General features: G+C 32.7%; 1 protein-coding gene and 2 long non-coding RNA genes across 3 annotated transcripts in view; 2 read left to right on the plus strand and 1 right to left on the minus strand.

Moving 5' to 3' along the window:
• Positions 1-226: 226 nt before the first annotated feature.
• Positions 227-2,003, plus strand: LOC127732681 (uncharacterized). The gene is made up of 2 exons (XR_007996377.1): positions 227-325; positions 591-2,003. It is a non-coding gene; the product is annotated as an uncharacterized LOC127732681 (long non-coding RNA).
• A 4,002-nt stretch (positions 2,004-6,005) lies between these two features.
• Positions 6,006-27,862, plus strand: LOC127732678 (ataxin-3-like). Its single transcript, XM_052241849.1, has 7 exons — positions 6,006-6,057; positions 13,567-13,731; positions 14,973-15,109; positions 15,802-15,956; positions 23,476-23,700; positions 26,093-26,335; positions 27,759-27,862. The coding sequence occupies exons 1-7, from the start codon at positions 6,034-6,036 to the stop codon at positions 27,821-27,823; spliced, it is 1,014 nt and encodes a 337-aa protein (XP_052097809.1). The 5' UTR covers positions 6,006-6,033; the 3' UTR covers positions 27,824-27,862.
• Positions 18,304-27,912, minus strand: part of LOC127732684 (uncharacterized) — a 54,038-nt gene continuing 44,429 nt past the window's right edge. Inside the window, exon 2 of the long non-coding RNA XR_007996379.1 lies at positions 18,304-18,458. This is a non-coding gene — a long non-coding RNA (uncharacterized LOC127732684). The remainder of the gene's footprint in view (positions 18,459-27,912) is intronic.

Genomic DNA, 27,912 nt, shown 5'->3' on the forward strand with positions numbered 1-27,912 from the left:
TAAGAACTTTCTATAAACAAACGTCTTTCAGTTTCAAGTAGTATTTTCCATTGAATTTGTCACAAACCAGGTGGGATAAACAAAATTCATCGCCTGAAAAGCAATTTTCACCTACAACAAGGAAATTACCTGTACATTTTGGCTGTCACGGATTGGCTTGTCTTCTCGCCAAAATTATTTTTAGTTGTTGTTTACGACAGGGATTTACCTTTTGACGTCATTTCTTATTTACAATGAGAACTTCGACTTATAACAGTTTTGTTCTAATAGAGGAATGATGTACAGGTTTTTAGTTAAATTTTCATTTTTACTGATTTTGTCACTTGTAAGTATTGATACAAACAGAAATTAGATAAAACGGACATTAATACATAGTAAAATAAATGAAATAAAGGTATTTGTTGTATTAGTATTTCTTAAACGGCATTTTAAATTGAAACATATGCTAAATCTTTTAGAAGTTCTGATATACGTCTACTTCATTTTCGCCTGCTCTTAACACTGTACAGTTTTAGTTGACCTAATACAATATGTGTAGATTTGGGATTTGGGTGTAGTTTAAAAAAATATATATACTTTTCAATTTTCAGTTTGTTTTGTCAACCAGCGCTAGTGATGGACTAAACTTTTGGGATGCGATGAAACAGCTTGATGAGATGAATCGGGAAATTTTACAGCAAAGATCCTTTCACCAAAAAGATACTGTAAAAAAAGTTTCATCCACAACGCTGTTACAAGAACCAAACACACTACATTCAACAACTCTCGGCTTTGACGATAAAGTTACAACGAGTGAGACGGCTACAGTTCATGACAAATCACAAACGGAAAAAGTAAGCGCACGCCCGACTACAGAACATGGGACTCATGGGCCAAAAATTATTAGACAGAGTGAAGCAATGAAACCTACTACCAGCATAGAGTCTTCTAGTTTGTCACATTTAACGTTTAGTACGGACTCCAAATTGAAACCAAATATTTCAAGTACCCATACTAATTCAGTGCATAATACTAACGCGAAAAAGTTAACTTTTACCGTCATGGATGAACAATTTTCTCGTGATATATTGCTGTATGCGGGTGTTGCATGTGGTTCGGTTTTAGCATGTATTTGTATTTTAATACTGGTGATACTTCGTCGCAAAAGAAGAGAAAGTCACAAAGAAAAACATTTAGAAAAAAGATTTTCTGCAACAGATCAAAGAACGTACAAGGACACTAAGATTTTTGTGATGAGCAAAACAGAACAGGGAAACAGTATTATAAATTCTTTCGACGCAATACCAACTGATACTAATTTGTGGAAAGAATTACAGAGTAGCACACCTAACGTTTTTTGATATGGAGGGATTTAAGTTATACTGTCGTTCAAAGTGAAGAAAAAAGAATATGCCATATAATCGTTCTTTTATAGCTTTCTAAACGGTATTGGTTTTGCTCATTATTGAAGACCGTACGGTGACCTATAGTTGTTTATATCCTAGTCACCCGTCACTGATGGATAGTTGTCTAATTGGAAATCATACCACATTTCATTATTATTGTCATGGTCAATACTGCAGAAGTTTATTTAAATATATACAATACGTCTACAAACTATATATATATACACGACAAACGGTAATGATAAAATACATTTTATATCAACTTTACGTTTAACGAAAGTATTAGCTTTCCGTTGCGTGTTTACATTTTTTACATGATTTCTATATTTTGTGTGGTAGGATGAGACCAATTTTACAGGCTGATCTTAGTTTTATTCTTACTCAAAGCAAATAAGTGTGATGTTAGAAAATCATGTAGGCCCCTAAATCCTTACTTATTTTTATGTTTGTTGGTTTAATCCATGTTATAATATCTTACTCGATATTGTATTGTGAATGTGTACTGAAATGTTTTTATTGGCTGTTTTATGTGATTTTATTACAATTGTTATCAATATAAAAGTTTACATTAAATGTTAAAAACCCTGTTTATTTTTAGAATAAAATGTTTTACCTGTTTTTAATGTTCGTCTTACGTATATTTACCGGAATTCCTGGAAGAAAAGAGCTCCAGAGATTCATAGATCCTGCATGCGTGGGCAGTACCTTGTCATGCATTTCTTCATTTTTATTCTTTTTAAAATCCTGTCATGACAGTCGCTTCACATTTGAATGCAATTAAAATTGGGCTGTAACTACTGTGACGTAACCTTTGACGTAAATTAAAATAGGGACGAAAGATACCAGAGGGACAGTCAAACTCATAGATCGAAAACAAACTGACAACGCCATGGCCAAAAATAAATAGACAAACAGACAAATAATAGTACAGATGACACAACATAGAAAACTAAAGACTAAGCAACACGAACCCCACCAAAAACTGGGGGTGATCTCAGGTGCTCCGGAAGGGTAAGCAGATCCTGTCCACATGTGGCACCCGTCGTGTTGCTTATGTTATTACAAATCCGGTAAATAGTCTAATTCGGTAAGTCACATTCGTGAAAAGGGAAGGGTATTGTAGTTATGACATAAGGAACATATCCGATATCATCTGTGAAACGGTTATTCCATAACGGTCAACCAACTCGTGATGGCGTCCGTAAAATTTACGAAGGGATGATTTCAACTTAAACTGTTTCTAAATCATCGACAACTACATTGTGTAAAGCCTTGTTCCTTTTCCTTTTCACATAAGTAATGTTTTGCATTATCCTTTATACACTGCATTTGCCTTTGTTCAGTTGCTGCTTTAAAAATTTATCTCAACGGAATAAAATCTAACGCTTCTTTTACAGGTTGATGGATGGTTCGTCATTTCGGGCGTATGGTCCGTCCTTCAAGTTTGGTCGAAATTTTGTTCAGGTCCATTTGAAGTTGCTCTGAATAAAATTACTTCTAATGATGTATGACATATAATGGAATAAAAGCTGTTAATGTGTCTTTTTATGAAGTTTCCTCAAAAATGTTTTTTGTATAATATCTATATCTACTTTTAATAAGTTAAATATATCACTGTTTCTTTAGGTGTATGCTCCTATATTTTTTCCGTTTACGAGATAACCGCATGTAATATTAGATAAGTCAGTGTGCTTAGGGGGATGCCTAGCGGGCCATGTGATTGGAAAATATATAATTTTTGGCATAAAATCGTCCAAAACACTTTTGCCTCGCTCCGCTCAGCAGTATATCTTCAGTTCTCTTGAATTAATTCCCCTTTCAAAAATCGTCGATCCGCATCTGTAAGCAATGTGTGCAGGATCCCTAATTCCAGATCTATTAACAAATTGTTTCTTGCTATTTCTGTCAGTGGTGTTGGTTGCTGATGTATTGGCATATACGCTTCATCTCTCTTTATTCCTATTTATATTCAAAAGTCGCTTTTTTTCAAAATTTTTTAAAGGAGACTGTAATTTTCTAAAGGATGTGTCGTGTGGAGAGCAAAAAAAGTTGAAATAGATGAACTTATGAAAATTAGCAACTACAAAAGCAGATGATATTATATTTAGTATAAAAACATGGAGCAGTTTTAAAAGTATCTAGAGCAAATACTAGAAAATTGGAGAAGGATAAAAAGTCATATAATAAAACAATTGTTGACTTTTGATTTCAGTTGATACAATGATTTATTAACCCCAGAGATATGACATTCAACATCGGCCGTTGGCCTCGGTGAAAATCATATCTCTGGGGTTGATAAATCATTATATCAACTTCATCAAAAGTCAATAATTGTATAATATTAAATTTTCGTCCTTGTCAAATTCTTTGGATACTTAGTCACGGTCCTAATGTCGAGTAAGATTGCATTCAGGTGGGTATACCTTTTCAGATTTCAGTTGCATGTAAAGTTCAATTAACTTTAGAGCGGTTACTGGAACTTAAAGAGAGGCAACAGGTACTAAAGGGACATTCAGACTCATAAGTTGAAAACAAACTGACAATGCCATGCCAAAAAACAATCGACGAAAGGACAAACAATAGTACACAAAACACACTGAGCAACACGAACCCCACCAAAAAACAGGGGGTGATCTCAGGTGCTACGGAAGGGTAAGCAGACATTTATTCTTAATAGAATAGCAAATTTTATTTTAATTCGGGTTAACATGAAACATTACAAACATAAGCTCTGTAGAGTTTTTTGCCTACATTAATATAAACTGATTCAGGTTCGTCTGCGCACGGATCGCGTCAGGCAGCTCATTTCAAAGTGTAGCTCCAGCATATCCTGCACCAAATGTGGTACCCGTCGTGTTGCTCGTATCAGTACAAACCCGATGATAAGTCTCATTCGGTAGGTCACACTCGAGGAAAAGAGGACGGGATTGTGGTTACGACAATTGGAAAATATCCGTCGTCATCTGTGAAACAGATATTCCATAACGGTCAAACAACTCGTGATGGCGTCGGTAACATTTTCGGAGGGATGATTTTAACTTCACCACTTGGAACTCTTAGTTCAATCTGGGACATACTACATTGTATAATAGTCATAGGTTCAATATCTTCCTTGTAAGCAGCAAATTAACCCTCTATCAAAGAAATCATGATAGGAAATGCGAGGTCTGGAATATCATGATGAACTGGGAGATATATACTCCATATGCAGGTGCTGCTGGAATGTTGGTAAATAGAAATGAAAAGTTAACAATTGGGCTACTAGCAGTTACCAGAGACATATAATACAATTATATTATATGTCTCTGCAGTTACTGACATGCCAGCTCCAGACCTCAATTAAACTGATTGAAAGATTATGTTTTCATCATATGAAAATCAAGCACAATCCCTCCCGTTAGGGGTTTAGTATCATACCACCATAAAATATACGAGAAGAACATAACCCTTATCATGCCAACAACTGGTTTTAGAATAAATGTTTTTATTTCCGATGCAAAGACCCTATGAGTGAATCACCAAAATATGTCATCTTTAATGACCTGACAACAGTATCGTAACTATATTCCTTCTGAATAAGTCTGTTTAAAGGTTTGGTTAGCTTTTGAGGTGAATGCCGACATTTTTGTGCTTTCTAAAGAATATTACCATAAAAAATTGGATGTGAAATACCTGAACGTATAAGAAGTCTGCATGTTGAGCTATATTTACGAATGATGTCCTTATACCGATGATAAAATTTAGTAAATGTTTTGACTAGTTTGTGATATCGAAAACCCTGGTGTAATAATTTTTCAGTAATACATAAATTTCTTTCGTTAAAATCAAATACGTTGTTACATACACGAGCGAATCGAACAAGTTGAGATATATAAACACCATAAGATTGTGACAAGGGAAAGTCACCATCTAAAAATGGATAATTAACAATAGGAAATGAAAAATCATCTCTTTTTTCATAAATTTTGGCAATAAGCTTCCCGTTTAAGATATAGATATCAAGATCCAGGAAAGGACAGTGTTCCATAGGCGGATCCAGGGGGGGGGGCCTTAAGTGGGAAACATTTGGTTGATTATATAGGGAATCACTGAAGCATGACTGGAGCGCCCAAGCCCCCCCCCCCCCCCCCCTTTGGGTCAGTCAGCAGGCCCCCCTTATGAACAGTTCTGGATCCGCCACTGTACGTGTTCATTGTAAGTATTAGCTTTATTTAAAAAAGTCGGTTCAGCAGGATAAATTTCTTTAGTGTACATACTGAAGTCGTCATTATTGAGAGCGAATATATCATCCAAATATCTAAAAGTGTTATCAATTTTTTGGATCAGATGTTGTTTCGATGGGTCCTTTCTAATTTTAGTCATAAATTGTAACTCATAACAATACAGAAATAGGTCCGCAATAAGTGGTGCACAGTCAGTCCCCATTGCATGTATAAATGTCTATGAATGTGTATATTTTTGACTTTTTTTCTTTTTCTCTTGTTTGTAATTGGCATACTCTCAAGGAACCTTTAATTGGGAAATAAACTGATTTCATTTGATAAAATAGGAGACCGTTGTACTGTTGTCACTTTTTGAAAATTAGTAAGTAGTTAGATGTACTATTAGACAACAGTTATCTCCCCTATTAAGATTCACCAACACTGAAATGGATACAATTTTCCACGAACAGGTATAAGTTTTTTTTACAATGACAACTTAATACATTTTCTCGATATTTCATAACAAAGATTTGCTTTCAAGGAGATTCGGTGGTCCGAGTGGTCAACTGAAGTGTCCTTTGAACGCTATCATGACATTTTGAACTTCGAATGTATCACCAGAGACATATATGCACGTGTATATATGTCTCTGGTGTCACTGACCATCACTTTCAGTCCCATAACCTGTTTCCATTTGATGACATATGAAAATATAACTGTAACTTCAAGTGACGTTATTCGCAATTATAATAGGTCAACGTACTTTATTTCGTTGACACTTGCCTTTCAGGAAAATCTGAATATTGTGTCAATGAATTTTTCATCATCAAAGGGGGATAACTCTTATGTGGGGTTTCTCCAGTCTAGATGATTATCATATGATGCAGGAAGACGTCACAGCAAAAAATTAAAATAGCTTTTCAAGACCTCATAATTATTTGGACTAGGGTTTCTCTGAAATTTGGTACAATCAACCAGAAACTTCAGTGCTGTCAAGTTTTCATGAAGTAGATGCGTGAGATTTGATAAAATTGTAAACAGGGACTAAACTTAACGGTTGCCCAAGGCGACCAGATTTTCGGCTGGGCGAATATTTTATCATCCTGAAAGCCCAGCTGGTGACTGTAAAATAGTTTGCTGTAAATCCCATTTCTACCATTTCCCCTGCTATATAAACAAAAACGGAAACCTGATTGTCTAATCAAAGCGGGAAAATTAAAGAGAGAATTTCCGGAAACCAGTAAGTTCATTTTAATAACCAAAACCCGGTCAGACAACTAAGTTTTCAATGCGAAGTCATGATTTGACATATACCTCTTCTCTAAACCTTGGACTATTATACTAACAGGACTGGAAACTGATTGATCTGTTGAGGTTTCATGGCCCCCGATAGCAGATTATTGATTTTTTGTTTTGATTGACAGCTTATCCTGTCATGTAGTAAATTAGCATTCTGTACATAAATGTAAACAATAGATTTCCGCAAACAAGTCAGCATATATATAATACTGTTAAAATTGGTGGATTTGAAATAAAAAAATTATTATTTAATTAATTAGTTTAAATGCAAAAAATATATATTGTTTAGGAAAAATTATTAATAAGTAGTCAATATATTAGTGTTGAAAATAAACCAGATATAGTCGAAATGCCAGCGCTTTACTTGACCGCTAAGAAAACAATGTGTCAAAGGTTAACAGATCATAATTAATCCTAAAAACAATAAGTGTGCAATAAAAACAATGTTTACAATTTCAGTTCATAATTAATTCATATAACAAAAGTTACCCGGGTCTCATAAAGATATAGCCACATTGTTTTGAACTTTTGTGAACTTCGTGTTTACACCAAAATTTCAATATGGCTGTGAACGGGCCTACTTTTGTAGATCTAATTATGGAACCTAGTGTACATATATATATTTACGAAGTCATATGCTAATTATAATGCCACCAGAAGACCATTACTAAGCAAAATTAACCCTGATTATAATAAAAATATTGCACACATAAAAAGGAGTAGGTAATTTTATAGGAACAGTATAATTTATTTGAGCCGTGCATGTGGGTTCCGGTTGTAATGAGAAAGAAATTTATATTCCACTTTTTTATTTTAAAAAGTGACAATAAAAATAAGCAAATCCAAACTATAACCTATAAATATGATTTTACAACAAACCGAACTTGCATATCTCTTTTCAATCAACAGTTATAAGAAATTTTATGAATCATATACTTTTTTCCACATCGTCCCCACGCTATTTTCATACTGAAAATTTCAAACTTTATGTGTCATTTTTTACACTTGAGACGGGATTTGGTGATTAATAACAACTGTCAAAGATCGAGATATCTTTTATTATTATAGTAGTCATGTTTATATTAAGGATTTTCATTTCAAATAACTATAAAAAAAAAAAAAAATTACCAATATTATATGATCAAGGCACGCTGTCACTGTCAAAACAATATGGCGTATCGATAAATAGCGCAGGTAAAGTCTCGTTCTAACGACCGTGATGTTGATATTATTACACTGATTGGTATAACGGTTTCCAGTCCCATTAATGTTCTTATCTCTATTTTAAATCTTCTACGATTATTTCATTATTGTTAAGTGTTTTCGTCGAAACTGTTGAATCGGAGATGCATTCCAGTTGTCCAGGGAGTCATTACAAGCCTTTATTTGACAATAACTTGTCCAAGCATCGCTATTTACAAAATCTTCAATGAAAAAACAAAACGCAAACTCTCGTAAATAAATTTCAAAATATCTATATTGCTATCCAATCTTCAATAAAAAGTAATTGAATAATGTTTTCAATAAACGCTATTAGAGGATGGCTTGGATTTGAAATAGCATTTAATGATTCATAGAAACAGCCATATTGTCAAAATGTCAACAGGAAGTTCAAATTGAAGGGAGACAATTTTGGTGGGAAATGTACTAAAATCAGTACTGTCAAATCTTGTGATCTATTTCTGGTGGCAATAATTCAGATATTATGAAGTTATCACACATAATCTTTTCAAGGCTCAAAAGCTACATATAGGATTACATAAAAAGGCTTTATTAGTATATGAAAAGTACATTTAAGTTTTATTTTATTAGAATAAAAATTGGTTGGGGCCCCTAAAATTTCAAAACGAGATTTTGGGGGACCACCAATGGCGCTTTCCACTGATAAAGGGGACATTGTGATCGCCTTACTATATACTCGGTGATAGTGTGGACGAATATAGGTTATCATTTCAGTCAGATATTGTTACATTTATCCGTTAAAATACATGTACAAAATGCAGTTCTCAACACGTGCGTTCGACATATAAATTGTATAGGTTAAAATTGTAGGAAAAGTTGCGATCACGATCTTTGTAAACAAATGAGTAATAAATATATATTCTTTATGTAAGAATACTTTATACTGAAATAAGACGAAGTCTTATTTCAATAACCTAGCTGTAGGACAATTTGATTTAATTTGTTCAAATACTAAATCAATCTCAGGGGTTAAGTTGTGCTGTTAAGAAATGAAGTCAGTAATTCCTTGAATTGTCCGGTTCCAACAGTAAAACCCTTTCTTACAAGTGTGGGATTTATACATTAATAGCAGCCGCGTCAGGTCGGAGGAGGGACTTCAGATCTAACCTGACATCCTGACCCAGTCTAATACTTCGTCGAGCAGTTAGCCAGGATCCCAGGCTACTTCAAGTGAAATCCAGTACCTCGCGTATTCAGGATGAATGTTACGATCTCTGATGTTAAATTACACTTGAGACAACTCTGTGATGGGATATGCTTATTTATATTTGCCACTGAATGTTACGCTAGCAACACGCGAAAAATCAAATTTTTTAATCCACATGATCTACATATGTCTTGTTTTGTGAGTATAAAACACAAAAAAAGGACGTTTACGCGTTGCATCACTGACTCACGTATACCGTGATCTTGTGATAGCGAACGTAATGACGGACAACATGAGGAGAAAAGTATGTCTCTTAATTTAAAAAAAGGTAAAAAAACAAGAGACTTTTGAAATTCGAAATTGTTTCAAAGTCATCTGAAGCAACAAATGGTCGGATATTATTGTTTTTCTGTAGAAGCGAAGAAAAAACCCTGTCTTTTGCTTATTCATCACCGTATATATATAGCTTCCTTGGTGCCGTAAATGACAGAGACATAATTCGTCAACACAACGCAGTTCTATTTAGAAAAGGAGACAGTTATGACTTCATTTTGACAAAAATGACTACATCTTTTAGATAGACGATACATTTTAAGTCCGACACGGCAGATTTTATAGTTCTCATTTGCCTTTGCGCGATGAAAAATGGTAGCAATGAATTCGTTTATAAAATTTTATATCATTTTCTAAATGTTGAATTAAAATGAAGAAGTTAACTAACTGGCAATAAGAAACCACCGCACTAAGTCGGCTGACTTCATTTACCACCAAACTGATAATTAATCAAACGCTCAAGGAGACTAATTAACAGCTATCTGTTCGATGATAATATTTTTACCCATGATTCCATAGTTATAAAATGAGATTTGGGGGGACCACCAATGGCGCTTTCCACTGATAAAGGGGACATCGTGATTGCCTTACTATATAGCACAGGTTGCACACTTCGTCTAGTAATGGACTTCTGATATTACATAATATCAATTCCTATTTTCTGTCATTAAAGCTGTCCAATTACTATTCACATTATTATCTATTGTTGTGGACCTGCTTAAATGTGAACTAATCAAAATGAACATATATTCCATATTTCATGATGATGAAAGGATTATTATTGGTGAAAGAAAAAAATTCCAATTCTGGTTTATTGTGATGCAAACTTCCAATCTGATGAATGGGCCCCATTTGAATGAGGTTAAATTTAACCCTGATATTTTAATAAAAGTTGTACATAATGTATGTCTGTAAAGAGTAGTAATGAAGAGTGGCATGACACTTTTTTGTGTTGCCTCTAATATGCCTTGTGTGTTTTAGAAAATTAAAAACTTTTTTGGAAATCTGATGAACCTTGAAAGAAGCTTGTTATTTGAATTGATATGCAAAATTGTTTTTTATTGGTCTTTATTCTGTGACGTCAAGTCTGAGACTACTGTTTTCTTAATATATAATAGTATCAGGACCAAAATTATCCTATATTAGCTTCAGTTATATTTAGTATTTGGAAATGTTCAGTGATTTCTGATGTCTTGAAAAATTAAAATCTGGTAGACACAGTAGAAATTGTAAAACTTTTATTTTTTATCTGACAACTTAAAGAGTATTAAAGGACTTAGTAACCTGGTAACAGAAAACAATTTGAACGTTCCAAGAGTTTCAAAATGTAAAAAATCCATGACAGAAGATTCTGTTTTAAAGGGGCATTAGCTGTCAAATTCATGTTCACTGATTTGACTCAAATTCTCATATTTGATTTAGAACATACTAAAACGTATATCCAAATTACAAAAAAAGTCTTAAATAAACAGTTAACAATGCATGGACTCAATAATATGTATCAGCATTTTGGGTGTATTTTTGTCTAGACGTCATCTAATTAACATCCGAGATGACTTTCGAAGATTGCCAATAGTCTTACAACCGGATATAAACATAAATATAAATAGACAGAGACCATGTGTAATTGGATTTTCTAGGTCTGTTTTATTTCATATTGTAGGTTAAAAAGTAGTTTTTATCTGTATAAGAATGATTTTTTTGTGGATCAATCAGTCAACCAAATGGTTCATCCTTGTGTCACTTTCAATGTTGACATTCCTTTCCTTTTAATAACTAAATACTTGCTTAACCCATCTCCAGCTAAAGGGTTGAATTGAAGATCACATGAATACGGATTCAATGAGGTAGAATTATTCACTTGCAAGTGCAATAATCTATCGGCGATGTTTTTTTAGCTTAATTTGACAAAATTGAACAAAACTGGCTGCTAAACCTGAATTATCATTTCACTATTGGAATATTTCACTTTCATTATTGATTGAACAAAAAAAAAAATATTAATTATTTATTTGTCGTAGCTAATGCCCCTTTAAGACAGAAAGTAGCCATGGTATCACCAACTTGTAAAATATCGAAAAGAAGAAAAATCATGAAAATATCACACAATACATTATACAACCTAAAAAAAAAGCTAAAGCAATACCAACCCCTTTAAACAAATCAGGGTTAATCTAACAGTGGGTAAGAAATTCATTATTGCAAGTAATACCATGCTCCATTGATAGCACCTGTCATGATGCTCATGGCCAACAAAAATCTGGTGGTAATTTATATTTGCTTATGTCACAAACTTGGGGAAAAATAGATGAGATTGTGACTATGGCAAGTGAAACATATAAGGTTAATTTGTCATATATATATATAATATTTGATAACATTCCACCATATCATGACGGTGTCTGTCTTTGACAGAGATGACTTCAACTTTATCATTAAGGACCTTAGTTTAATAGTTTTTTGGTAATCAGCTACCCTCTGTCAGTGTATCATTCAATTCACACAAGCCCTGAAATATAGTATCAACTGGAATGGAAAGTTCACAAAAGGAAAATTTAAATAATTTTCTGTCATAAGTTCTCAACAGGACCCTCAATACAAATATAACAAAATGTGATATGAATGCCTATGAGACAACTACAAAATGTATCCACCAGAGGGCAAATGACTTAAATGTAAGCAACTTGCGGTCACCTTATGTCAATTTCTCATGTTATGTAAGATATGACTTAAATGCATCTGTGGTATCTTTATTTCAAGTTCAATGGAATAGTTTCTATCAAAATAAATGCACCAAGTACATGTAATTTCCAAAACTTTGATTTATTCAGTAACAACATTTTTGTCTCACCTTTGACAGAAGTCGCAGTATGTGAGACATACATTGTAGGGATTACTATTTGGTGGCGGCGGTGTAAACTATTTGTATAAAGCTATATATTTCAGAAGTTAAAAGACCGGGATGCTTCATACCTTGTTTGCAGATACCTTATGTTACAAAGTTTCCGTCTGTCATATGTCCATTGTCCTAGACCTCATTTTCATAGTTCAGCAACTGCTTGAAAAAAAACCATAGTTTTTTTGTCATGTGAATTTTTCACTTTTTATGAGTAATAGGATAACAATATTTGGTATATGGGTTCATTGCAATGTCTACATGTCTGTCAGATAGAGTTCACATGACCTTGACCTCATTATTTGGATCAGTGATAAAGTTTAAAGTTACGTGATAAGGTCCGTTTCTCAGATACTATAAGCAGTAGGTCAACTATATGTGGTTTATGGAATGATTGTAAGGGGTACATGTCAGTTTGGCAGGTTCCATCTGACCTTGACCTCATTTTCATGGTTCATTGATTAATGTTAAGTTTTTGTGTTTTGGTTAGTTTTTCAAATACTATAAGCAGTAGGTCAACTATGTTTGGTGTATGGAATGATTGTACATGTAAGGTGTACATGTCTGTCTGGTAAGTATCATCTGATCATGACCTTGACCTCATTTTCATGGTTCATTGTTCAATGTTAATTTTTTGTGTTTTGGTTTGTTTTTTTCAAATACCATAAGCAGTAGGTCAACTATATTTGGTGTATGGAATGATTTTAAGGTGTACATGTCTGTCTTGCTGGTATAATCTGAACTTGACCTCATTTTCATGTTTCATTGTTCAGTGTTAAGTTTTTTGTGTTTTGGTCTGTTTTTCAATTACCAAAAGCAGTACATGTGTAGGTCAACTATATTTGGTGTATGAAATAATTGTAAGGTGAACATGTCTGTCTGACAGGATTTAAATGACCTTGACCTCATTGTCATAGATCTTTAAAAATTTTAAGTTTATGTGATACTTGTAGTAATTTTTTATGATCCATCTGTTTTAGAGTACCGCCATGTTTTCTGCAATTTAATGGCTCATATAAAAAGACACTATGTATTCATAGATTGCCTATGCTTTCACTTTAGCAAGAGGGTTCCTTGTGTGCACAACACTGTCTAAATGCCCTATTACAAGGACAGTACTTCAGTCCAGTAGATTTAGCAGATATTGCTCAGCAGTTAGATGAATCAGAAAGAGAACAAATGGCAGTAGGTGGCATAGAAACCGAAGAATATAGAAGATTTATGGAGGTAACTGTAACATATGTACTTACCACACTTAATTCATCCTTTTTGTTTCTGTGTAGCATGTGTATTTGAACAGTACTTACAAATATTGTTTGTTTCATATACTTCATCATGTTTACTGCAAGTGTAGAAAGTGCTGAACAGTTTTTTACAGTCATATAGCATCATAAAAATTGAGGAATTGTTGACATTTTTACATGCACAATTTCAAATAGTCAAAGGATATAGGTTGTTTTGCAGAATGAGACAAAATGACAGGAAATCATTCCTCAATATAAAAGCACCAATGTAAAAAAGAATTTAAAAAGTCATTGTTGGAGTCAGGATCATAATGTATATAGAATGACTTGTCAGCTGTGATATAAGTTAAATGTACAGATATCTTAATATGTTGGGAAATAAATAACACCAAATTTTGGTTATGTCATTGAGACGGCAACCCAATAACGCCTTTATCACACCAAGCTCATTTATGATAAAGATGTTTTAATTTGTCCCCTACATATGAAGTGGAAGGGGACTTTAGGTTTGCACTCCGTCCGTCTGTCTGTCTGTTCGTCTGTCCATCTGTCAGTCCGGCAAATCAGTTTTCCAGACTTTTTTTTCTTCGTGCTTGAAGATATTGATTTGATATTTGTTTTATTGATTTATCATGACAAGTTACAGGTCAAGTTCAATTTTCACGGTTTTAGCTTTTCTCTTTGTTCAGTTAAAGCCCTTTCCCTAGAATTAAATTTTTGATGAAATACTTATGAATTAGTAGATTTCTGTTCAAAGGGAAATAAACTCATTTTTTAAAAGACAAAATGACATTTTGGATTTTTTTCCTTTTCTTGGTAAATTGTTTGAAGAATTTAGTGATAGTTTTGTTTTTCATTCTTGAAGATATTGATTTGATAATTAGTATATAGTTTTATCATGACAAGTTACAGATCAAGTTGAAATTTTGTTCCAGTCTGATAATTTTGTGCAGTCGGTTGCCTTAGACGAAATGTACATCGTCTTAACCTTATAAAGTCATCAATGACTCAAAGAATAGCCAATGAAAATGTTGTAATATCGTCTCAATCATGATGCTGGATAAACCAATCAAATTCACACAGTTTTCATATCAATATTTTGTATCACACTCTGTGCAGTGTGATACAAGAAATATCTCTTCATGCAAGAAATAGATAACAGTCCTCAACCTTAAGAGAACATTATATTCATTTTACACAAGATTGAATTAATTAAATTTTCAGCAACCATCCAGTAATTTTGATGACAGTGGTTTTTTTTCTATACAAGTAATAGAAAAAGGACTGTCAGTATGGGGTTTACATTTGTTACCATATAATTCACAAGATCCTGTTGCAGCAACAGCTAGGAGTAACCCTGTGTGAGTATTTATATCTTTTTAATTATTTGATGTTAAGAATCTGAGGTTGGCAGCTAGTTTTAAGAAAAAAGAGTAATAGTATGTAGTACATATATCTATCTATTAATTTAAGGAACTTTTATGACATATGTATACATTTTGTATACTATTCCAATTGGAAAGGAAGAATCTAGTTGATTTTCAATGGCAAAGGTCAAGTTTACTTCAAAGGACCATTCAAGTCAACATGATAACTAAAAACTTGGCGATGAAAAGAAATTAAATGATTGGTGTATCAATTCATGACATTAAAGATTATGTTTAACAAAAGCAGTATGGGCTTTGCTCATTGTTGAATGCCGTACGCTGACCTTTAGTTAATTTCTGTGCCATTTGGTCTCTTGTCATGCTTGTGGAGAGTTGTCTCATTGGTAATCATACCACATCTTCTTTTTATATGATGGATATTTTGGCAGAACTGGAATACAAAACAATGTATAAGTCTGATTATGCTACAAATTGATCTAGTATTTAGTCAGATTATGTTGCTATTGTGTTGTTGTCTTATTCTGTATGTTCGTAGACTAGTAAATTATTGAAGCAGTTTTCTGTTGTGTCCAACACTTTTTGTAATTATTTTGTTTTATATATTGTGAAGAGCAAACAATTGGTTTTCACCATCAGACAGATTAAATTATTATTTTATTTTACAGGGAAATGAATGCTTACATATGCAATTTTCGAGAACACTGGTTAGCTATAAGAAAACTTGGTTATCAATGGTTTAATTTAAACTCGCTTCTTACAGGCCCAGAACTTATATCAGATACTTATTTATCATTATTCTTAACACAATTACAACAAGAAGGTAAGTTGATATTTAAGGTTAAGTTAAAGATTTGAAAAAATACCAAAATAAGAGTGAAATTAAACAAAAATTAAATCACTTAATTGACCATATACTTTCAAACAGGCCACAATCTTGCTGCGAAATGATGATTTAAGTCGCCAAACATTTTTGAAAATTGTTAAAACTTTTCATCATGAGGATGTAATCACTCAACTAATTTGTTCAAATTTTTATTATAACGAACCAACCAGTTGTACATTACAGGGGTGGGAATAAACGAATGATTTTCATAAATTTTGCAGTCGTATATTGGTATCACGTCGTCGTCAGAAGACATTTCGTTTCCGGACAATAACTTTAGTATTAGTAAATAGAAATCTATGAAATTTAAACATAAGGTTTATAACCACAAAAGGAAGGTTGGGATTGATTTCGGGGGTTATGGTCCCAACAGTTTAGGAATTAGGGGCCAAAAAGAAGCCCAAATAAGCATTTTTCTAGTTTCATGACAATAACTTGTGGAACAGTGTATGGATCTCTGAAGTTATACCACAAGTTTTCATACCACAAAGGGATGGTTAGTATTGGCTTTGGGGCGTTATGGCTCAAACCGTTTAGGAATTAGGGGCAAAAAAGTGAGAAAAAATAAGGGTGTCCTGGTTAATGGACAATTGCTTAGGTACAAATTACAGTGTAAGGGAGGTAATTCAAACACAACTTTGAATTACCTCCCTTACACTGCTTTTAAATTATGTATAAAGAATTTGTGTATTGTCTTGAGGTGATTAGCTGTCAATTCATTTTTAGAAGTTACTATTTTAATAATTTTAAAAATGCTGATTAAGGTAAATTAATTTTAGCTATAATTAGGCCAGACTTTTTTTTTATCTTTAACGAGAAAATTTGTAAAAATTAGGGTCGAGGGGACGAAATAAAAAAAATAATAAAAGTGCAAAGTTGGTCCAGTCGACACTAAGTATAAAAATAAAACCATTATAAGTGACTTTTTTTTTTTTTTTTTTTTTTCTTTTTTTTTAAGAATTTATCAAAATACAAGAACAATGAAATGAAAACAGACCAGTATATTAACCCTTCTATTAATATGAACATAAAAAATGTCTTTTAATTCTGTATGTCCTCTAATTTAGATCCATGCATATGCACCAGGCAAATATATCAACCTCCCTGCATATACACTATATATATGTATATTACCAGCCAGGAACCTCTTAGTGTATGTTACATGTTTATACTGTATATACAATTCAATTAAAAAACTACTCTGTTATCATGTTCATGAAATTAATTATTTTTCATTAAAAAGATATATTCATTTAACTTTTAAGCTCGGAAATAATATAATTATTTTATATTAGTGTAATAGACATGGTTGAGCAACATTAACTTATAAATTAAAACAATGCATTAAAAAGGAAATATAAACATTAATCAAAAATATCTAACCAAAAGTACATTAATGCGTGTGGAATGCGTAATTTTTCCTTTTGGGATCAATTTTTGTCTGTCAGCAGTGCCATTCATGCGTCCGTAGTCATTATCGCAAGAATCTGGATTTCGGTCATAGCGGGTCCGCTTCTGATGAAATCCCGACTCCGATCTGTAGTTCTTCAAAAATATACCCAATTATTTAAATGTCGGAGAAAACTTTACAAAAATAAACGATGTTTGATACGCTTTTTTGGAAAGGAATATGACGTTTTTAATGCAATACATGGATTACAAATTTACTTCAGGCTAATTTCATCAAGTTCAAATGAAGTAATAACTTATTTAGCTGAAAGTTAGAATGATTTGATGTACTCTCTCGTGTAACAAGTACCGGCGAAAGTGGTTTTAAACAAATTGTTTTTATGAAAAAACATGCCACCAGCTTAAAAAATCAATGCTTTAACCTCTTTTTTGAAGTCATAAATCGTTTATGCCTTTAATTTCTTTACTTTGAAATTGCTGTTTCATCGACTTGGTAAAAATTAAAAATTACCGTTGACAAAAGCGGGTATCATAAACCACAGATTTTATTTTTGTTCTGAGGATTTTGTAACAGTCGGCGGGAAAAATAAAAATAAAAGTAAAAAGCACTTCTTTATTTTTTATTCTGAAATCGGGAAATTGGAGTCGGTGGATCTCGTTAAACAGATAATAAAAAAAGTCTGGCTTTATGTATGTCATTTTCTATTTTAAGACTTTTATGATGTATTTAAATGGGTTATTATGGTTGCAAACTCCATTGGAAATTTGAATTGAAATTATGACCATGACTAAGGGAAAGAATTTTTTTTGGGAAAAGGGGGGGGGGGGGGACAATTTTTTCTCCTCAAGATTTCAGAAATCAAAAAGAAAATACTTCAAATTTTTTTTTTTTTAAAAGGGGGGTGGTTGGGGGGGGGAGGTCTATTCGCAACAGCATAGTGTATTGCACAAAAGCTAAAAATTGAATATAAATTCAAATCATATAGCCAATTCTAAGTTCTTTGACTACAGTTATTCTGTGTCAGAAACCTATTATGTGTCAAATCTTTAATTTTAATCTAAATTCAGACCTGTATCAAGACCGAATATTGTGTCCATTTTTGCCCCAACTGTTCAGGGTTGGACCTCTGCGGTCGTATCCAGCTGCGCTTGGCGAAGCAATTTATTTGCTATTGAATAAAAATTATTATGAATGTATAAAGTAATAAAATGCTTCGCTGAGCGCAGCCGTATATGACCGCAGAGGTCCAACCCTTCAAATTCAAATTTCCAATTGAGTTTGCAACCATAATTACCAATTTAAATACATCATAAAAGTCTTAAATAGATAATTTAAAAGAAGTGTAAGGGAGGTAATCCAACATTGTACAACATTATACAATTTTGTTTTTGGATTTCCTCCCTTACACTGCTTTTGAAATGGTCCATTAACCCGGAAACCCTTGTTTTTTCCCCTTTTTTGCCCCTTATTCCTAAACGGTTTGAGCCACAACCCCCCAAAGCCAATCCTAACCATCCCTTTGTGGTATGGAAACTTGTGGTTAAATTTCAGAGAGATCCATACACTTAAACACAAGTTATTGTTGAAGTTACAAAAATGCTTATTTTTGGCCCCTTTTTGGCCCCTAATTCCTTAACTGTTGGTACAATCCCAACCTTCCTTTGTGGTATTGAACCTTATGGAAAAATTTCATAGAGATCCATTCACTTAAACTAAAGTTATTGTGCGAAAACCAATGTGTCTTCGGACGACGACACCAACGTAATACCAATATACGAGCGCAAAAATTTTTTGCGGTCGTATAAAAAGGGCTGATGGAAAGTTTGATTGCTAACAAAAGACCCATTGTCAACTTGTAATTAGCAGCATGTTTTGTTTCCACAACCAACTTGTTAATAAGACTTAGAGAAATATCTCTTATAGAAAAAAATAAGAAAATTTTTCTCTTATCTTTTAATTAATAGGAGCTTGACAGATATCTTCAGTTATAGGCCTACAATTTTTCGTGAGAATCTCAAATTACAACTGACATGATGTCCTGGACATTCAATGATGTTTTACAAAATTATGACTATTAATGATACATTGTATAAATGAAATTTTCCAATCATTCTCAAGCCGTTCTTGAAAAAAAAAACAAGTCATCAGATACAAACTGGGATATACTAGCAACTAATTTTATTTAAACTTAAATTCAAATTGACAATACAAATGGCATGACTAAATAAATAACAACTATATTGTCAATACAATTTTATTAGTTTTTAATATATACTGTATCATATAAAACACTGCAGGTATATTTTTTATTGCATATACATAAAACAATTTCCTTAATGTGTATGTCATAGATAAACACGAAAACACAACACAAATGAAACGTTAATGGAATTTCACTTCTCCCTACTCTCTCATGGAAGGAGAAGTCTCTTTTCCCTCTCCAAAATCCTAGATTATTGATTGATTGATTGGTGTTTAACGCCACTTTCAACACTTTTGTGCTATTTCAAGTCGGTCAGTTTTTATACGACCGCAAAAAAAAATTTCTGGTCGTATATTGGTATGACATTTGCGTCGTCGTTCGAAGACACATTAGTTTTCGCACTCTAACTTTAGTTTAAGTGAATGGATCTCAATGAAATTTTACCATAAGGTTCAATACCACAAAAGGAAGGTGGGGATTGATTTTGGGGGTTATGGTACCAATAGTTAAGGAATTAGGGGCCAAAAAGGGGCCAAAAATAAGCATTTTTGTAACTTCCAGACATAACTTGTGTGTAAGTGTATGGATCTCTCTGACATTGTACCACAAGGTTCCATATCACAAAGGGAATGCTTGGATTGATTTTGGGGGTAATTGCCTCCAAATTTTAGGAATTAGGGGCCAAAAAGGGGCAAAAAACAAGCATTTTTCTAGTTTCATGACAATAACTTGTGTGTAAGTGTATGGATCTCTCTGACATTGTATCACAAGGTTCCATATCACAAAGGGAATGCTGGGATTGATTTTGGGGGTAATTGCTTTCAAATTTTAGGATTTAGGGACCAAAAAAGGGGCAAAAAACAAGCATTTTTCTAGTTTCATGACAATAACTTATGTGTAAGTGTATGGATCTTTATGAAATTGTACTACAAGGTTCCATATCACAAAGGGGAAGCTGGAATTGAGTTTGGGGGTAATTGCCCAAAAAGTTTAGGAATAAGGGGCCAAAAATAAGCATTTTTCTAGTTTCCAGACAATAACTTGTGTTTAAGTGTATGGATCTCTCTGAAATTGTATTGCAAGGTACCATACTACAAAGGGAAGGCTGGGATTGATTTTGGGGGTAATTGCCTCCAAATTTTAGTAATTAGGGGCCAAAAAGGGGCAAAAAACAAGCATTTTTCTAGTTTCAGGACAATAAATTGTGTGTAAGTGTATGGATCTTTATGAAATTGTACTGCAAGGTTCCATATCACAAAGGGAAAGCTGGGTTTGAGTTTGGGGGTAATTGCCCTAAACGTTTAGGAATTTAGGGACCAAAAAGGGGCCAAAAAACAAGCATTTTTCTAGTTTCCAGACAATAACTTGTGTTCAAGTGTATGGATCTCTCTGAAATTGTACTGCAAGGTACCATACCACAAAGGGAAGGCTGGGATTGAGTTTGGGGGTGGTGAATCATGAGGGGGTTCAAAAAATTTGGGGGGGGGATTTTTTTTTCCTTTTTTTTCTTTAAAATTTTCCATTTTAAATTGGTTATTTCTGATTTATATATAAAAGCAAATAATAATGATATGGTTTGAATAGGTAAATTAAAAAATTTTAAGGTCTTAGACCACTTTCATTCTGTGTCAGAAACCTATGCTGTGTCAAATATTTAATTACAATCCAAATTCAGTGCTGTATCAAGCTTGAATGTTGTGTCCATACTTGCCCCAACTGTTCAGGGTTCGACCTCTGCGGTCGTATCAAGCTGCACCCCATTTTATTTATTGATGGAGGAAGCCGGAAAGAACCACCGACCTTCGGTAGGAAAACTGACAATTCTAGTCAATTAAGATTGGAGTCTAGTGCACCTGCCCCGTGCGGGATCTCACAACCTCAGTGTCAGGGATGGGGTAATCGTAATCGATTGTAATTGATTACATTTTTTCCAGTAATCGACAGTAATCTGTAATCGAAGATATTTTCGATTACATGTAATCGTAATTTAATCGATTACAGCAAAAATTATGATGTAATCATCGATTACTTTTCGATTACATTTCGATTACTTTGGTAAAATAGCTTGATGAAATATAATCTTTTTTATATGAAAGTATGTATGTATTCATCACTTTATAGTACAGATAAAAATAAAATGTATTGATATGACTTAAGAGTTTATCAAATGCCTTGTTTCTATCTATTGGCTCCAGCTGCTTCAACCAGATCTATCAAATTATACTGTATATCTAGCTTTTGAAACAAATGACTTTTCTTGCTTGTCAGTAATTTAAGACCTTTTATATAAAAATAAGAAAATAGATTTAAATAAGAAATAAGTCTTAAGTTAAAATCTGTACTATATTGCAGTAGTAAGCTTATTTGTATTAAAATTCCTTAAAGCATAATTTTCAATAATAGTTGGGATTTTAGCTTAGAATAGATAAACATTTGATTCATTATAATGTTATGACATAAAAATTACAAAGTACACGAAATCCTTTTGACAATGAACCAATGGCTATGCATTAAAATTCTTGTTCAGTAATAGAGATACATGTATCCAATTTTTGCACAAAAAATATAAATTGTTTATAATTTTGAAATGAGAATACAAAATTCTCAACAAACTTCTTGTCTTTACTAATCAGATGAACAAAGACTTCTAATCAATAAGATGAAGACTTTGTTTTGATTTCAATTATGTCTAATTAAGAGGAGATTTACATTATATTGCCCCAGGTTATAATTGTACTCCATTGGCAGTATTATAGCCTGTAATTAGGGAGGTTGTCAAAACAAAAGGATTAATTCATGCATGTAATTACAAATCATAAATTTTCATCTCTAAAATTAGCTGAACTAATTAATTATTCTACTTTTTTATAGTTTTTTTTTCAGAGTAAACTTTCAACATTGTAATGAACTATATTCAAATATAGCTGTTACTAATGAGTAAAAACAAAAAACTTAACTTTAGTCAGAATGACAGCAAAAATTTGCAAAAATATGGAGATAATAACCTAAAATATAAAGAAGTGATTGATGCAATGTGATGCCATTGCAAGAACTTTATCACCAATCATTCATATTGAAAACCAAAATTTCTAGAATTTTTGAATATTTCGGATCCTTAGACAGTAAGAGCTTCCATCTAGAAAACAACTGTCAACATAAAATTTGGAAACAATGCTTTAAATGCTATTTTTGTAAAGTTCAAAATTTCCACTATACATACATTGAACAACATAATTAACTTTGTGTTTAACTTACTTTATTCAAGTTGTAATTTTGTAGCATGTAATTAACAGTAATCGAAAAGTAATGTAATTACTTTTGCTAAAGTAATCGATTGCAATCGATTACATACAAAAATCAGAGTAATCGATTATTAATCGATTACACAAAAATCCTTCAAGTAATCGATTATTAATCGAATACATTTGTCAGTAATCGTGCCCATCCCTGCTCAGTGTTGACTGGCTAGTGATACAAATCCTAGATTAGTTCCTGCTTTTAAAAGTTCTCATAAAAATGAACATGTGCACCCAGTTTCAATTTGATGTGATCACAATTTCATTGTATGCTACCTTAACCAAAAACTTTAAACTGAGAATGTACTGATTTTGTGTCATCTTTATTCCATGTTCAGTGAGCTGTGAAAGCAGTATTAAAACTGTTACTTTTAAAATTTCATGCCAAATTAGGTTTTTGACCCATGGTTCACAGAACATGGACTTATGATGGTGTGAGAGCCTGAGAGGTGCATGGGGTCCTTTGGACACATATTCTTTTATTATATTACTGTAATATGAATTTAATTTTGTTGAATAGTTAATTTTATTTAACCTTGATTTCAGGTTATTCAATATTCATTATAACTGGAAATCTACCTGAATGTGAAGCTGATTCATTATTAAAAGTTATTCCAGCAAATCAACCAATAAAACCAAAACTTATTAATGAGAAAAACATTAAAAAGAAAGTTACAGATTCTGATGTTAAACAAGCCCTTGAGGCTAGCAAGAATGATATTGATGCAGATGATAAAATTTTACAGGAAACTCTGAAAAAAAGCATGGAAGGTAAAATAAAGTTCTATCATTGATATTTTCTGTATTTTTATACTATATATTTTTATACGCCCATTTACGGGACGTATTATGGTATACTGTTGACCGTCTGTCCGTCCGTCGTCAATATGTCGGACATTAATTCAAAAACGCTTAAACCAATATGCATGAAACTTTGGTGAATTGTTTATATCTATTGACGTGAGCTCCCTTTAATTTTTTATAAATTTGGGATTTACCGTTTCCAAGTTTTGGGGTTTTATTCATTAAAAAAGGGGGGATTTTCCAGTTTTCCGACAATAACTCAAAAACATTTCACCAATTTGCATGAAACTTTTGTGAATTGTTTATATCTATTGACGTGAGCTCCCTTTCGTTTTTTATAAATTTCGGATTTACCGTTTCCAACTTTTGGGGTTTTATTCATTAAAAAAGGGGGAATTTTCCAGTTTTCGGACAATAACTCAAAAACAATTTCACCAATTTGCATGAAACTTTTGTGAATTGTTTATATCTATTGACATGAGCTCCCTTTCGTTTTTTATAAATTTCGGATTTACTGTTTCCGAGTTTTGGGGCTTTATTCATTATAAAAGGGGGGATTTTCCAGTTTTCGGACAATAACTCAAAAACAATTTCACCAATTTGCAAGAAACTTTGATGAATTGTTTATTTCTATCTACATGAGCTCCCTTTTGATTTTTATAAATTTTAGACTAATCGTTTCCGATTTATGGGGTTTTATTCATTACAAAAAGGGGGATTTTCCAGTTTTCGAACAATAACACAAAAATGCTTTCAGCATTTTTTATGAAACTTTGGTAAATTGTTTATATCTATATTTGTAAGCTCCCTTTTGATTTTGATAAATTTGCAAATGTAGGTTTCCAAGTTAAAAGATTTTATTTGTTTATAGTCTGACAACAGATTTACTAAGCATTGTGCAACAGCACAGTGTATTGCACAACAGCAAGAAATCTTTCATTGAATATAAATTCAATTCATATAACCAATTTCAAGTTCTTTGACTACATTTATTCAGAAACCTATAATATGTCAAATATTTAATTACAATCCAAATTCAGACTGGTATCAAGCTTGAATATTGTGTCCATTTTTGCCCCAACTGTTCAGGGTTGGGCCTCTGCGGGCGTATCCAGCTGTGCTCAGCGAAGCAGTTTATTCTATATTAAACGTGATAAGCTAATTATAACAACAACACATTTTTCACAAAAAGCTGTCATAATTGCAATGGCATTTTTGTCTCGTCTTGATGGAGTCAAAAAGTGAGAACTAGGTATGCTGTTTCCTACACCAGAAGTGGTGTCAACATTTATATTAGTTGTGATTAGGTCAGTTTATAGGAAACCACTAGAGTTAGGTGAATGATAATTGGTATGCAGTTGTAGTAGCATTGACACATTTCATTACCATGGAGATTATTTGGCCCCTACACCATCAGTCATGTTCTATTGACTTTTAAACTTTTGCTTAGTTTACATATATTAGTTTGTAATTAGTCAGTTTAAGGGGGACCACTAGTGGTAGGTCAATGGTATTTGGTATGTAGATGCATTAGCATTGGCACATCTCATTTCCATAGAGATTATTTCATTTATTTAGCCCCGCCCCCTCAGTCATGGTCTATTGACTTTGAATGTTTGTCATAGTTTACATGTTAAAGTTTGTGATTAGATCAGTTAAAGAGGAACCACTAATATTAATTCAATGATATTCTCTATGCAGTTGTATTAGCATTTGCAAGTCAAGTCTCTTTTCCATGGAGACTATATGGCCCTATCACCTCATCATGGTTCATTTACTTTGAAATTTTTACATTGTTTACAACTTTAAGTTATATTTTGGTTAATGTAAAGGGCACCACTTATGAAAAGTCAATGGTATTAATTGGTATGCAGTTTTGTAAGCATTGGCATTTCACAATTCCATGGAGGTTATTTGGTCCTGCACATTAAGTCATGGTTCATTAACTTCGAATGTTTTGAATAGTTTACATGTTTAAATATTGCCATTTGGATTCAATATTTGCATTATACATGTACTACCAACATTAAAATGGTGAGACATATCTCTGTGACAACAGTTTATTATTTATTTATTTTTTTCAAATGAGAAAAGCCTTCCAAATTAAAGAAAAATAGTTACCAAATGATATTTTTAGAGAAATAATAATAATGAAAATCAATACTGTCAAAATTTTGATAGTATTGGAATACATTGTTTCCAATTGTCAGGGATTTTGTGCTGTAACAGAATTATGAAATTCAATTCCAAATACTTGAGATGTATTCCATCACTTTCTTGATCTAAGTAAAAAATCAAATTTACTAATGTTTGTTAAGATAAATTTGTGTGTATAAAGAAAATTATTTTTGCATTTAAGGATACTTTTATGATGAAACATTGCCAAGTAGTAGTTCAAATAGTACTGAGGTTAAAGAAACAGAAGATAAACCCATAGTAACTCCATCTCACGAAGAAATAAGATCAAAGAGACTTGCTTTTTTATCAAAGCTTGAAAGCTCATCTTCAGATAAATCTGAAGCCAATCAGACAGACGGTGAAAAATGTAATGGGTGTGATGTACTTCTAAAGGAACAAAAAGTAAATGGTCCAGAAACTAGTGGTAAGCTGGGATTATATAGCTTAGGTACCCTTATTAAAAAAATGCAAAATGTGTATTGTTTTTGATTGTACCATAGAAACTTGAGTATACAGGTATGTTGGAAACTTGGGAGTAGAATTTGTGATCCAGAAAAGGGTTTAAGCAAAAGAGGTTTGTTTTTATGAACACTGAAATACACTCTCTATAAACGATGACAAGGAATTAATTAATAATGTTACTATTCTTTAATATTTACAAGTAATGGAATGAATTTAAAAATTCAAGATGGCTTAAAAGGAGTTGTTTGAATTTCACCAATAATTATTATAGGTTTAATTGAAACAAAACACTTGAGATTAATCAATAAATCATAAAAAAATCTAGTAGTATTGTCAGTTCAATATTTATTATCATAATGATTGCAAAATACAGACAATCATAAGGTGTTATGAAGATTTTTGAAAGTAAAATGTCAAAGAAAGTTAAATTTCGGAATGATGATAAAGGAATTGCTGAAAATATTTGAAGCCACAACTTTAATTTGAACTTAAGATTGTTGATGTGGTTTTCTCTAAAAAAAATAGATTGAGCAAACACTTTTAAAACTTTGTATAGCAAAATACTGTTGTTATATTGAATCACGTTTGTGCAACACATCAAAAGACATACTTGTTACTGTCTTGATGACATATACCTAACATCTCTTTTTGTTTATACTCAATAATGATGTGAAGAAAAGTGAATGTAAGCTGCAGCCATTTCATACAATACAATGGAATAATTATCAATGAAAAAACCACCCCAAGGGTGACTGGGGAATAGAAATATGGTCACCATTGGTCTTCCTCCGACCGGCGGTAAAACCCTTGCTAAAGTGGGGCGTCCGTTTGGCTGTGCGGGGCGTATAAGTTCGCAGTCACATCCGGTCAGAATGGGGACGATAAATCCGATGCCTCGTGTAAAGAGAGTGCCACGTTCTCTGCACGTTAAGAACCCTTGCAACAACTCTTTGAGGGGTCCGTAGGTGGCCTGTTGCAAGGCTAAATTTCTGTCCTTATCCAATATACAAATGTACCCCTATTTTCCCGTGGCAGTCCAAACTTCCCCGACCTTCATCCCAGACGGCCTCTGTTACAGGACCTACATATTGTATTTATTGTTAACTTGTTCTCGTCCTGAACCAGCATGAAATATTTGCCACTGGACGTTAAGCAACCAACAATCAATCAATCAATCAATGAAAAAACAGCAGTTATAGAATTAGTGCTGTTTATTTAATGGAATACTGGGGTGGATTATTGTTTATCATCTAACAAATACACATGTATAATTTCAATCATTTGGAAAAAAACTATAATTTGTAAGTTAATTTTAAATAAGTAAGAAGAAAATTACAATAGGAATGATAGTTATAAATTAAAAGTTATAAATAACTATTTTTCAGATGAGGGAAATGACGAGGATATGTTGAAACAAGCTATAGCAATGTCTATGGAAGGACTTGGATGACACAAACAGATGTGTCAAGCAGAAAAAGAAATACTGTGAAACTACACAGGCATTAAAAGCTGCTTTATTAATTTAGTATTAAACCTCAA

The sequence above is a fragment of the Mytilus californianus genome, unplaced genomic scaffold (genome assembly GCF_021869535.1).
Source record: "Mytilus californianus isolate M0D057914Y unplaced genomic scaffold, xbMytCali1.0.p SCAF_26, whole genome shotgun sequence".
Taxonomy (NCBI): domain Eukaryota; kingdom Metazoa; phylum Mollusca; class Bivalvia; order Mytilida; family Mytilidae; genus Mytilus; species Mytilus californianus.